Source organism: Hippopotamus amphibius, chromosome 17, assembly GCF_030028045.1.
Source record: "Hippopotamus amphibius kiboko isolate mHipAmp2 chromosome 17, mHipAmp2.hap2, whole genome shotgun sequence".
NCBI lineage: Eukaryota > Metazoa > Chordata > Mammalia > Artiodactyla > Hippopotamidae > Hippopotamus > Hippopotamus amphibius.
The window spans coordinates 46,000,229-46,013,205 of NC_080202.1; the positions used below are offsets into that span (position 1 = coordinate 46,000,229).

The 12,977-nt window shown below is 33.9% G+C and overlaps 2 protein-coding genes across 3 annotated transcripts in view; both read right to left on the reverse strand.

Moving 5' to 3' along the window:
• Positions 1-12,977, reverse strand: part of LOC130839970 (RAD52 motif-containing protein 1-like) — a 371,059-nt gene that overhangs the window by 109,971 nt on the left and 248,111 nt on the right. The gene's annotated exons all lie outside the window — the stretch shown is intronic.
• LOC130840237 (EF-hand calcium-binding domain-containing protein 13-like) overlaps positions 1-12,977 on the reverse strand; it is a 162,482-nt gene that overhangs the window by 55,140 nt on the left and 94,365 nt on the right. Inside the window, 1 exon segment of the mRNA XM_057715538.1 lies at positions 562-702. Coding sequence (XP_057571521.1) covers positions 562-702 — 141 coding nt within the window.

The window sequence follows — 12,977 nt, forward strand, 5'->3', positions numbered from 1 at the left end:
AAATTTGAAAGCCTAGTTTTAAAAATATATACATCTACTATGTTTAAATAAGAAAATGAAAAGAGAGGCTTGGTAGAGTATATATATAATTTATACACAAATATCTACACATATACCAATCCAGAAACATGAGTTTCTGTTCAAATTCATTTCAAATTTCATACTTACTTTGGCACTCAGTAAATTCATCAGGGTTGGCCAACTCTCTGATGAAATCCTTAAAATTCACCACTTCATCTTTCTTTAAAAAAAGAAAGAAAAAAAGAATGTAGATAGTTTCTTAAAAAGACCATTTGATGTTATAAAACCAGAATTATAAGCACAAAAATAAAGTGGAGGACTGTTAATCATCTTGTAACATGTGATCTAAAATAATAGCTGCCAGACATATTACTTTGAAAATCAATTACTCAAAATAAATGCATCAATTAAAAGATAAGAAAAAACATTTTTTATTTTTCTTTTAAAAGATACATAGGGATGCATCTCCTTGGGCATTAACAGTAAAGCTTCTTCTGAAATACTCAAACTTTGTTGGTTTAAAGTGAAACAATAACTCACCACTAGGATTAGTGTTATCCAAAGTTGTCTTTATTTTATCATCTGTTAGATACATTCCTATAGCATTTAAATTTTTCTGAAGATCAGAAATGGTTGTAAGTTCATTTTTGTGAATGTTGTTATAAAATTGATCTTTATCTCCTGGAAAGAGACAGTAATCTTCAATTAAGAGGAATTTTCATTTTTCTCCTTTATATTTGAAAGAAAAATCTCCCAATATATAAAACTATACTTACAAGAAAAAGCAGTATGTGTATTTATTTAAGTCCTGCTCTGTTCCTAAAATATTAAAATAGCTGACAAGAAATACACACATACAAAGTATGAACGTAAGGAAGGAAATTGGAGGAAATGAAGAGAAGAGCAAGAAAAATAAGACAAAAAAGAGCAACAGAAAAAGTACATTCCGTAAGATCATATCCATAAATTTTGCAACAATACCAAATGTGTACACATCTAACAAGAGCATTCCAAATAAATAAAGCAAAAGCTGACAGAATTAAAAGGCAGAATAGATGGACCCACAATCAGAATTGAAGATCTGAACACCCTGCACCTAGTAATTACTAGAACAAGTAGAATAACATCAGTAAATATTAGAAAATTCAACCAAACTAGCAAACAATATAACTTAATTGATATCTATAGACTACTAGTCAACAACTACAGAATATATGTTCTTTTAACTGCATACAGAATATTCACCTAGACAGATCATATGCTGGGTTTTAAAACAAATCTTAATCAATATAAAAAATTTGAGTTGTGCAAAATATATTCTCTGACCAACATGTATTAAATTAGAAATCAATAAAAATAAGATATCTACAAAATGTGCAAATACTTAGAGATTAAATAGCACATTTTAAAATAATCCATAGTTCAAAGAAGATATCATAAGATAAATTAGAAAGTATTTCAGCTAAGTGGTAACCAAAGCACAACATATACAATTTGAGAGATGCAATTTGAGAGATGCAATGAAAGAAGTGCTCAGAGGGAAATTTGTAGCTTTAAATGTTGGCAAGGTATAAAGTCAGTGACCTCAGCCTCTATCTTAATAAGCTAGCACAAAAAGAGTAAACTAACCCCCCCAAAATAAAGACCAAGTAAGGGTAAAAATAAGAATATGAACCAATGAAAGAAGAAAAAAAAGAGAGAAATTAACATAATAAACTCTTCAGTAAAATGACTAATGATGTTGATGAATTCCTACCAAGGCTGGTTAAGAACAAAAAAGAAAAGAAAAATTACAAACATCAGGAATGAAAAAGAGAACCTCACAGTACAGATATCAAAAGGATAACAATGGGATATTATGAACAACTTTATGCCAATAAATATGACATATTAGATGAAATAAATCTATAGATTGCTCTGGTAGTATTAACAATATTAATTCCTCCAATCCATGAGCAAAAAATATCTTTCAATTTGTTTGTGTCTTCTTCAATTTCTTTCTTCAATGTCCTATAGTTCTCAGTGTATAGATCTTTTACCTCTTTGGTTCAATGTATCCTGGGGTATTTTTTTTTTTTTTGATGCAATTGTAATAAGATTATTTTCTTAATTTCTCTTTCTGATAGTTATTAGTGAATAGAAATGCAACTGATTTTTCTGTGTTGATTTTGTATTCTGCAACTTTACTGAATTCATTTATAGTTCCACAAATTTTTTAGTGGGGTCTTTAGGATTTTCTACATATAATATCATGTTGTATGCAAATAGTGACAGTTTTACTTCTTCCTTTCCAATTTGGATGCATTTTATTTCTTTTTCTTGCCTAACTGATGTGTCTAGGACTTCCAATACCATGTTGAATAAAAGTGGCAAGAGTAGGCATCTTTGTCTTGTTCCTGATCTTAGAGGAAAAACTTTCAGTTTTTCACCACTGAGTATGATGTTGGCTGTGGGCTCCTCATTTATGGACTTTATTTTGCTGAGGTATTTCCCTCTTTGTTGTGTTTTTATCATAAATGGATGTTATCGGTCATAAATTGATATTTAGCAGTTTCTATCAATTTAAATATACCATATATCTCAGCAATCTCACTCCTAGAGATTTAACTTAAAGAAATAAAAACATACATCCACACAAAAACCTGTACAAAAGATATAGCAGCTTGGTTCATAATCACCAAAAATCAGAAACAACTCAATAGTCCATAACTGGCAAATGGATAAATTGTAGTATATTCATAAAATGGAATACTACTCATCAATAAAAAGAAACAAACTATATGCAAAGAAGTCAGAGATCAGAAGTCAGATATACTTACTTAACAATATCAGGGATAATACATAATCTAGTAATTTTCTAGCACTATCAAAGTAAAACTACCTACATTTTTGAGTTTGGGTTAAGTTAAGCAGAAGTAATCCATGACAGACTTAGGTTTCAAACAATTCCTGCAAGATGGGTACCGAAACAACTTACGGAAGAGCATAAACAGAAGCATTTAGATATCTGCAAACAAAATTTGGACTGATACTCTAAGGAAGGTGAAAGTTTCTTAAAAAGAATCATTACTGGTGACAAGACATGGATTCATCACTACAAACCTTAGAGCAAACTGCAGAATATGGAATGGAAACTTCCTCAATCGCCGACCAAGAAAAAGTTCAAAAGTCAACCATCAGCTGGAAAATTGATGCTTATAGTTTTCTGGGATTCTCAAGGGCCAGTATTGGAACATTATCAGGAAAACGTTCAACAATCAACAGTGCTCATTACAATGAGATGCTTATTGAAGAGCTGAAGACTAAACTTCGGATTAAACGCAGAGGACTGCTATCCAAGAACACTGTGATCTTGCACGACAATGCACATCTGCACACTTCTGCCCACACTGTCGACACTCTGCAAAAACATCGTTTTGAGGTGTTAAAGAATCCTCTCTATAGTCCTGATCTTGCTCCATTAGACTTTCACCTGTTTGATCCCCTGAAAGCAGCCCTATGAGGACAAAGATTCACTTCTGATGAAGAAGTGAAGACGGTGTATTCGTAGCTTGCAGCTCAGCCTAAAACATTTTTAATGAGGGAATACGAAAGCTTGTTGACAGATGGACACAGTGTATTGAAAAGCATGGAGATTATGTCGAAAAATGATGTATTTGTCTTTTCTAAAAGTTAATTAAATTCTACAGCCATAGTGCAGATAATTTTTGACTCACCCTCATATCTTTTTGAATTCGTGTTTTTGTTTGCTTCAAAAGAAAAAATACCCAGGATTGGAACTGCTGGAACTTATGATAGTTCTACTTTTAATTTTTTGAGGACTCTCCATGCTGTTTTCCATAGTGACTGCAGCAATTTACATCCCCACCAATTGTGTACAAGAGTTCCCTTTTGTCTACATCTTCACCAACATGTGTTATTTCTTGTCTTTTTGATAACAGCCATTCTGACAAGTGTGAGGTGATATCTCATTGTAGTTTTGATTTGCTTTTCCCTGATGATTAGTGATGTTGAGCATTTTTTTAATGTGCCTATTGGCCATCTGTATGCCTTCTCTGGAAAAATGTCTATTCAGGTCTTCTGCTCATTTTTTAATCGGGTTGTTTGTTTTTTGATGTTGAGCTGTATGAATTTTCCTGTATACTTTGAATATTGATCCCTTATCAGATATACCATTTGCAAATATCTTCTCCCATTTGGTAGACTGCCTTTTCTTTTCTTTTCTTTCTTTCCTTTTTTTTTTTGGTAGTTTCCTTCACTTTGCAAAAAGCTTTTTAGTTTGATGAAGTCCCATTTGTTTACTTTTGCTTTTCTGCCCTTGCCTGAGAAGATAGATCAAAAAACAAAAACAAAAAAAACCCTGCTAAGACCAACATCAAAGAGCATACTGTCTATGTTTTATTCTAAGAGTTTTATGGTTTTAGATCTTACATTTAAGTCTTTAATCCATTTTTGAGTTTATTTTTGTATATGGTGCAAGAAAGTTTGACTCATTTGCATATAGCTGTCTGGTTTCCCCAGTACCATTCATTAAAGAGGCTATCTTTTCCCAATTGTACATCTTGCTCATCTATCGTAGATTAATTGCCCATGTAAGTGTGAATTCTTTTTTTTTTTTTTTTTTTTGGCACACGGGCTTAGTTTCTCCGTGGCATGTGGGATCTTCCTGGAGCTGGGATCGAACCCATGACCTCTGCATTGGCAGGCGGATTCTTAACCACTGCACCACCTAGGAAGCCCCTAGAGTGTGAATTCTTTATGAACTCTCTATTCTGTTCCATTGATCTATATGTCTGTTTTTGTGTATCATAGTGTTTTTATTACTGTAGCTTTGTAGTATAGTTTGAAATAAAAGCACATGATATGTTCAGGTTTGTTCTTTTTTCTCAAGATTGCTTTGGCTATGGTATTTTGTGTTTCCACTCAAATAACAGAATTATTTGTTCTAGTTCTGTAAAAAATGCCAGTGGCATTTTGATAGGGATTGCACTGAATCTGCAGAGGGCCTTGAATATTATGGGTGTTTTAACAATATTAATTCTTCCAATCCAAGAGTATGAAATATCTTTTCATTTGTTTGTGTCATCTTCAATGTGTTTCATCAATGTCTTATAATTTTCCAAGTACAGGTCTTTTAAGTCCATGGTTAGATTTATTCCTAGATACTTTATTCTTTTTGATGTAATAGTAAACAAAATTATCTTAATTTTTCTGATAGTTCATTATTAGTGTATAGAAATGCAACAGATTTCAGTATATTAATTTTGCATCCTGGAACATTACTGAATTCATTTATTAGTTCTAATAGTTTTTTTGGTGGCATATTTAGGCTTTTCTATATATAGTATCACATCATCTGCAAACAGTTACAGTTTTACTTCCTCCTTTCTAACCTGGATTCCTTATTTCTTTTTCTTGTCTGATTGCCATGGCTAGGACTTTCAAGACTATGTTGAATAAAAGTGGTGACACTGGACATCCATGCCTTTTTTCTGATTGAGTATGCTGCTGGCTGTGAGTTTGTCATATTATGTTGAGATATGATCCTCTATACACAATTTGTTAAGCGTTTTTATCATAAGTAGATGTTTGATTTGTCAAAAGCATCTTCTGAATCTATTAAGATGATCATATGATTTTTATTCTTCAATTTGTTAATGTGATGTATTGCACTGATTGATTTGCTAATACTGAAACATCCTTGCATCCTTGGACTAAATCCCACTTGATCATGGTGTGTTATCCTGTGAACGTATTCTTGAGCTGGGTTTGCTAATATTTTGTTGAGGTTGTTTTCAGTCTATGTTCATCAGTTATATTGTCCTGTAATTTTCTTTCTTTGTGGTGTCTTTGGTTTTGGTATCAGAGTGATGCTGTCCTCATAGAATGAGTTCAGAAGTTCCTTCCTTTTCAATTTTTTAGACTTATGCAAGAAATTGTTTCATGGAATTCACCTGTGAAGCTGTCTGGTCCTAGATTTTTGTTTGTTGGGTTCTTTTTAAATTACTGATTCAATTTCATTAAAGGTAATTGGTCTGTTAATATTTTATATTTCTATCTGATAAGTCTTGGGAGATTTTACATTTCTAGGAATGTATCCATTTCTTCTCAGTTGTCCATTTTATTGGTGTGTAATCATTTGCAGGTTTTTCCTTTCATCACTTTGAGTATATTGTACCACTCCCTTCTGGCCTGCAAATTTTCTGCTGAAAAGGCAGCTGAAAATTTTATAAGAGTTCCTTTGTATGTATCTAGTTGCTTCTCTTTTGCTGCTTTTAAAATTCTTTCTTTAATTTTTGCCATTTTAATCATAATATGTCTTGGTGTGGACTTCTCTGGGTTCATTTTCTTTGGTAATCTCTGTGGTTCCTGGATGTGGATGTCTATTTCCTTTCCAAGGTCAGGGAAGTTTTCAGCTATTATATCTCCAAATAAGTTATGTGCCTCTTTCTCTCTCTTGCCTCCTTCTAGAACCCCTATAATGTAAATTTTAGTATGCTTGATGTTGTCCCACAGGTCTCTTAAAATGTTCTCTTTTAAAAAACCTCTTTTCTTTTTCCTGTTCAGATTGGGTGATTTCCACTACTCTGTCTTCCAGTTTGCTGATCCACTCCTCGGCCTGGTTGGCTGCAAGGCCGTGTTTTGTGCAGAGGCTTCCAGCCCACTGATGGGCAAGATTGGGTCCTAGGTTGGCTGACTGTGAGACTCCTGGGGTTTGATCAACTGATTTTTTGTGTCAAAACTATTCAGTGGTGAAAGAATCATCTTCTCAAGAAATGAACTGGCTATCTACATGCAAAAGAATTAAAATGGACTCCCACCACTTTACAACACATACAAAAAATGGACTCAACATGGATTTCAAAGATTGAAATTAAAACAGCTAAAACTATAAAACTCTTAGAAAAAACATTACTGTAAATCTTTATGATCTTAAATTATCTTTAGATATGATACCAAAAGAAGAAGCGACAAAAGAAAACATAAATTGGACTTCACCCAATTTTTAAACTTTCATGCTTTGAAGGACACCATCAAAAAAGAAAAAAGACAACACATAAAATGGGAGAAAAGATTTGCATATCATATATTCGATAAAGATGTAGTATCCAGAATATATAAGGATTCTTACAACTTGGCAAATAACCCAATTTAAAAATAAGCAAAGGATACATGTCTCTAAAGAAGATATACATATATCCAATAGGCCCATTAAAAAAAATGCTCAACATCATTAGCCATCAGGCAAATGCAAATTGAAACCCCAGTGAGATACTTTATACCCATTATCATGGTTATAATTTAAAAGACAGACACTCAGAAGTGTTGGCAAAGATTAAAGAAACTATGCATTGCTAGTAGGAATGTAAAATAGTGCAGCTACTTTCGAAAACGTTTGGTAAGTTCCTCAAAAAGTTAAACATAAAGTTTCTGTATGATCCAGAAATTCCATTCCTAGATATATATCCAATAAAAATGAAAATATATGTCCACACAAAAACTTGCACTCAAAATGTACACAAATATTCATAACAGCACTACTCATAAAAGCTGAAAAATGGAGATAACTCAAATGTCTATGAACTGATAAATGTCAAAACAAAATGTGGCATATCCATAGAATAGAATATTATTCCATCATAAAAAAGGAATGAAGTACTGATTCATGCTATAATACAGATGGACCTTGAAAATAGTATGCTGAGAGACCAAAAAAAGATGGCAGAGGAGTAAGACGTGGAGATCACCTTCCTCCCCATAAATACAGCAAGAATACATCTACTTGTGGAACAGCTCCTAGGGGACACCTTCCGAATGCTGGCAGGGACCTTGGACCTCCAGAAAGGCAAGAAAATTCCCACTTAACTGGGTAGAGCGAAAGAAAAAAGGGAAGAAAAGAGATAAAGGAATCCCGAGGAGATGTGTCCCTCTGGGAGGAGGCTGTGACGGGGGAAAGCTTCCAGACACTGATGAAAGAAATCAAAGATGATACAAACAGATGGAGGGACATACCACATTCTTGGATTGGAAGAATCAACATTGTGAAAATGACTATACTACCCAAAGCAATTTACAGATTCAATGCAACCCCTATCAAACTAACAATAGCATTTTTCACAGAACTGGAACAAGAAATTTTACAATTTGTGTGGAAATGCAAAAGACCCCAAATAGCCAAAGCAATCTCGAGAAGGAAAGACAGAGCTGGAAGAATCAGGCTTCTTGACTTCAAACTATACTACAAGACTGCAGTGATCAAGACAGTATGGTACTGGCACAAAAATAGAAATATAGATTAATGGAACAGAATAGAGAGCCCAGAGATAAATCCACACACATATAGGCATCTTATCTTTGACAAAGGAGGTAAGAATATACAATGGAAAAAAGACAGCCTCTTCAATAAGTGGTGCTGGGAAAATTGGACAGCAACATGTAAAAGAATGAAATTAGAACACTTCTTCACACCATACACAAAAATAAACTCAACATGGATTAAAGACCTACATGTAAGGCCAGACACTATAAAACTCCTAGAGGAAAACATAGGCAGAACACTCAATGAAATATATTGAAGCAAGATCCTTTTTGACCCACCTCCTAGAATCATGGAAATAATATCAAGAATAAACAAATGGGACCTCATGAAACTTAAAAGCTTTTGCACAGCAAAAGAAACCATAAACAAGACAAGAAGACAACCCTCAGAATGGGAGAAAATATTTGCCAACAAAGCAACGGACAAAGGATTAATCTCCAAAATATACAAGCAGCTCATGCAGTTTAAGACTAAAAAAACAAATAACCCAACCCACAAATGGGCAGAAGACCTAAATAGACATTTCTCCAAAGAAGACATGTAGATGGCCAACAAACACATGAAAAGATGCTCAACATCACTAATCATTAGAGAAATGCAAGTCAAAGTCACAATGAGGTATCACCTTACACTGGGCAGAATGGCCATCATCAAAAAATCTAGAAACAATAAATGCTGGAGAGGGTGAGGAGAAAAGGGAACCCTCCCGCACTGTTGGTGGGAATGTAAATTGGTACAGCCACTATGGAAAACAGCATGGAGGTTCCTTAAAAAACTAAAAATGGAACTATCATATGACCCAGCAATGCCACTCCTGAGCATATACCTAGAGAAAACCCTAATCCAAAAAGTAACATGTACCACAATGTTCATTGCAGCATTATCTACAATAGCCAGGACATGGAAGCAACCTAAATGCCCATCAACTGATAAATGGATAAAGAAGATGTGGCACATATATACAATGGAATATTATTTAGCCATAAAAAGGAATGAAATTGAACTATACGTAATGAGGTAGATAGACCTAGGGACTGTCATACAGAGCGAAGTAAGCCAGAAAGAGAAAAACAAAACTGTAATCTAACTCATATATATGGAATCTAAAAAAATGGTACTGATGAACCCAGTGACAGGGCAAGAATAAAGATGCAGATGTAGAGAACAGACTTGAGGACACAGGATGGGGGAGCGAAGGGTAAGCTGGGACAAAGTGAGAGAGTAGCACTGACATATGTACACTACCAAATGTAAAATAGATAGCTAGTGGGAAGCTGCTGCATAAAACAGAGAGATCAACTTGATGATGGGTGATGACTTACAGGGGTGGGCTGGGGAGGGTGAGAGTTTTTGTATGTCAATTATATCTCAATAAAAGTTCTTAAAATTTTTTTTTAAATAAAATGAGAAAAATATGAAGGATCAATGAGAAAAAACAATAAACGTGCATCACTTACATATTCTTGACCTGAAAATAAAGAATTACCCTTGAAAAAAAACCATAATTATTATTGGGCCTTTTAATTTTTCATCATTATCATTTCCCACTCCATTTCTCCCTCAACTTTAAAACGAATTTGTTGTATATGTTTCCATAGGCTGAAAAGTGTTGCATTACACCAGCAGATCTAAACCTCATGGAGGTCACTGAAAAGAATATTATAATATCATTTTAGATCTATATTCACTCTACTAATAATAACTTTATAACTACTAAGACCAACAATTAAAATTTCAGCCTTCTCATCGAAGAGTTTTCTGTAAATTCCTTGAAGACAGGAACTGAATCTATCATGTCATGTAGACAAAATTATAATATATTATATAGTTGGTACTATGAGAAAAATATGCACAAGATAATATGCAAGCACTGAGAGGGTATACCTAACCTAGATATAATGAGTGGTGAACTCTGGGAAGTCTTATGGGGTGGGAGGTAACATTTGAGCTGAATTGGGGGGAAAAATGTGAGATTGTCTGACAGGAAACATAAAAGAAGGAAACATCACATGTAGAGACATGGAAGTGAAAGCAAATAGAGCCAATTTAAATTATAATAATTAGTATGGCTACAGAATATATACAAATGCAGAATGGATGAGAGATGATGCTAAAGAGATAAGACATTTATTCAGACATTCATTTCATAAATAGTTACATAAATATTTATAATCGTATGAGTTAATAACCTAAAATTTGGAACAATGCCTAGCACATTAAATACTATATAAGTATTAACTATTAGTATTAGCTATTACTAAGAGCCTGCTGAAACTCAGGATTGCTAAAGGATCTGGAGAAACAACAGTGAGCAAAGTGAAGACAGGTTCCTTAGCCTAATGGACAAGTGGAAGAAAGAGACATTAATCAAATAATCAAAAACATGACTGCATATTTACAATATGAAATAAGTGCTATGAAAGGGATATGGTTTAATAAGAGCACATAACAAAGGAAACTGACCTAAACTACAGGGAGTGATAGGCTTCCCTGAAGAACCAGACATCATCTGAAAGATAAGTAAAATTAACTAGGCAAAGAAGGTCAGAGAAGAATATTCCAGGGACTATGACATGCAAAGGCTTTGTGGTGGGAGGAAAAGAGAGCATCTAAGGAACTGAAAGAAAACCAATACAGCTGAAGTACAGAACGTAAGTAATGCTCCACAATCATGCTAGAAAGTAGGGTGTGCAGCATTTTTATCTTTACCCTAACAACAGTGGGAAATGTTTAAAGAGTTATAAATGGGGGAGGTAACATGATTAGATTACTATTTAGGAAAAAAACATCACTCTGGCTGGAATGGGCAAAATGGACTAGCAATCCATTGGCACTTGGCAATCATTCTAAAAAAGTAACTCTTTTATAGGAAATGTTTTCTCAAATATATAAAGTTCTCACAATCTGTCTTTGGTAATTTCAGATTTGAAGACAAAGCATCTTTCCTAAAGCCTGCAAATTTAGAGAGAGAGATATCACATAATAAGGCATGGCATACTGATCTTACCCAGTTTGAAAGGAAACCAATGGATAAATTAAATACTTCATCTCTAAGTAACATTTATCATTGATGACCATTTCCTTCTTCTCACAAAATCTTCCCCTGGTTTCCAGAATATTATTATCTATTCATGTTTCCCTTACTTCTTAGGCTCTTTCATGGATTTGTCATCTTCCACCAGCTCCTTAAATTGGCACGGTTTGGATGCTTCGTTTTTCCCTAAGAAGGCAGATTAATCCTCAGGCCCATATATTCAATAAAATGTTTAATTATTAGTCTGAGTTGTCCTTCTCAGTCTCTGCTTGCCTATCTATCTATTATCCATCTAATCCTGGAGCTTTGCCCAAGAACAGTTTGCAGTTATACCCATTCATCCTACATACTTCCTACAGAAACACAAATTGGTACAGAGATCTATTTGAGGTACAAGTAATAGAAATAAATTCTGCCCATTTGCAGGGATGGACCATACTGTAGCTAAAGAAGTTTAGAATAATTCACAATTAGTCCAGGTATTACCTTGAAACAAAGGGAGGTTAGAATAAAGGTAAAATATATTTGTCTTCATTTTTAAAATCTGTTCTAAGCAGAATGAACAAAGTAACTAATCTATTAAGAAGTACTTTCAAAACAGTAGGTTTGGGCAATTTTTTAAGATAACTTTAGAATAAAACTCTAGCATTTCTCAAACTCAGCACAATTAACTTCTAGGGCCATAAAATCATTGGGGGTGGGAGTACTGTCCTGTAAACTGCAGGATGTTTAGCAGCATGCCTTGCCTCTACTCACTAAATGCCAGTGGTCCTCCTCCATCGGTTTTGACAACCAAAACTGCCTTCAGACATTGCCAATTGTTCCCCAGGAGGCAAATTTGATTTTACTTTTTAGCTGGAGCTAAATTTAGTTAGAAAAATGGCTTTCTAAATGTGGGTAGAGGGTTGAGGGGCAATGAATTGGGAGATTGGGATACCAAATTGTACACTCGAAATATATGCAGTTTATTGTACGTTAACTGTATCTCAATAAAAGTTCATAAATAAATAAATAAATAAATAAATATAAATAAATAAATAAATAAATGTGGGTAAAATTCACCTGTGGACATCCCAGATGAGAGTATAAATGGATCAGGTAAATTCTTTGTCAACAGAGCAAACATCAGATCAATACTTACGTAGACTGTTACAGAGACAAACATTTTAATTTACTCATTCAACAATAACTTGGATGTCTCAAAGGGCCTTTTTTTTAAATGACTTTAGCATTTATTCCATTTGATGAAGGAATCAAAATTTAGGGCTAAAAAATGCTTCTGCACACATGCTGCTTCTCCATATTAAACAATGTCATCTTTAATGCTAAATCTTTGCACACTTTCCTGGTTATTTTCTTAGGATAAACTCCCAGAAAATGGAATTATTAGGTATGCCAAGGTAAGAGGGCGCTACTGAAAACTTGAAACAAGAAACTTGGACTTCTCAAAGGGACTTTCACTTAAAAAAATAAAGCTAGAAAACTCTTAAGACCTTTATAAAACTAATAAAAGGAAAAGGGTTAACTCTGGAATGACATTACTATAGAAGGAAACATTATTTCAAAGCTATGTAAAAACATATGTAAATACTTTGATACCAA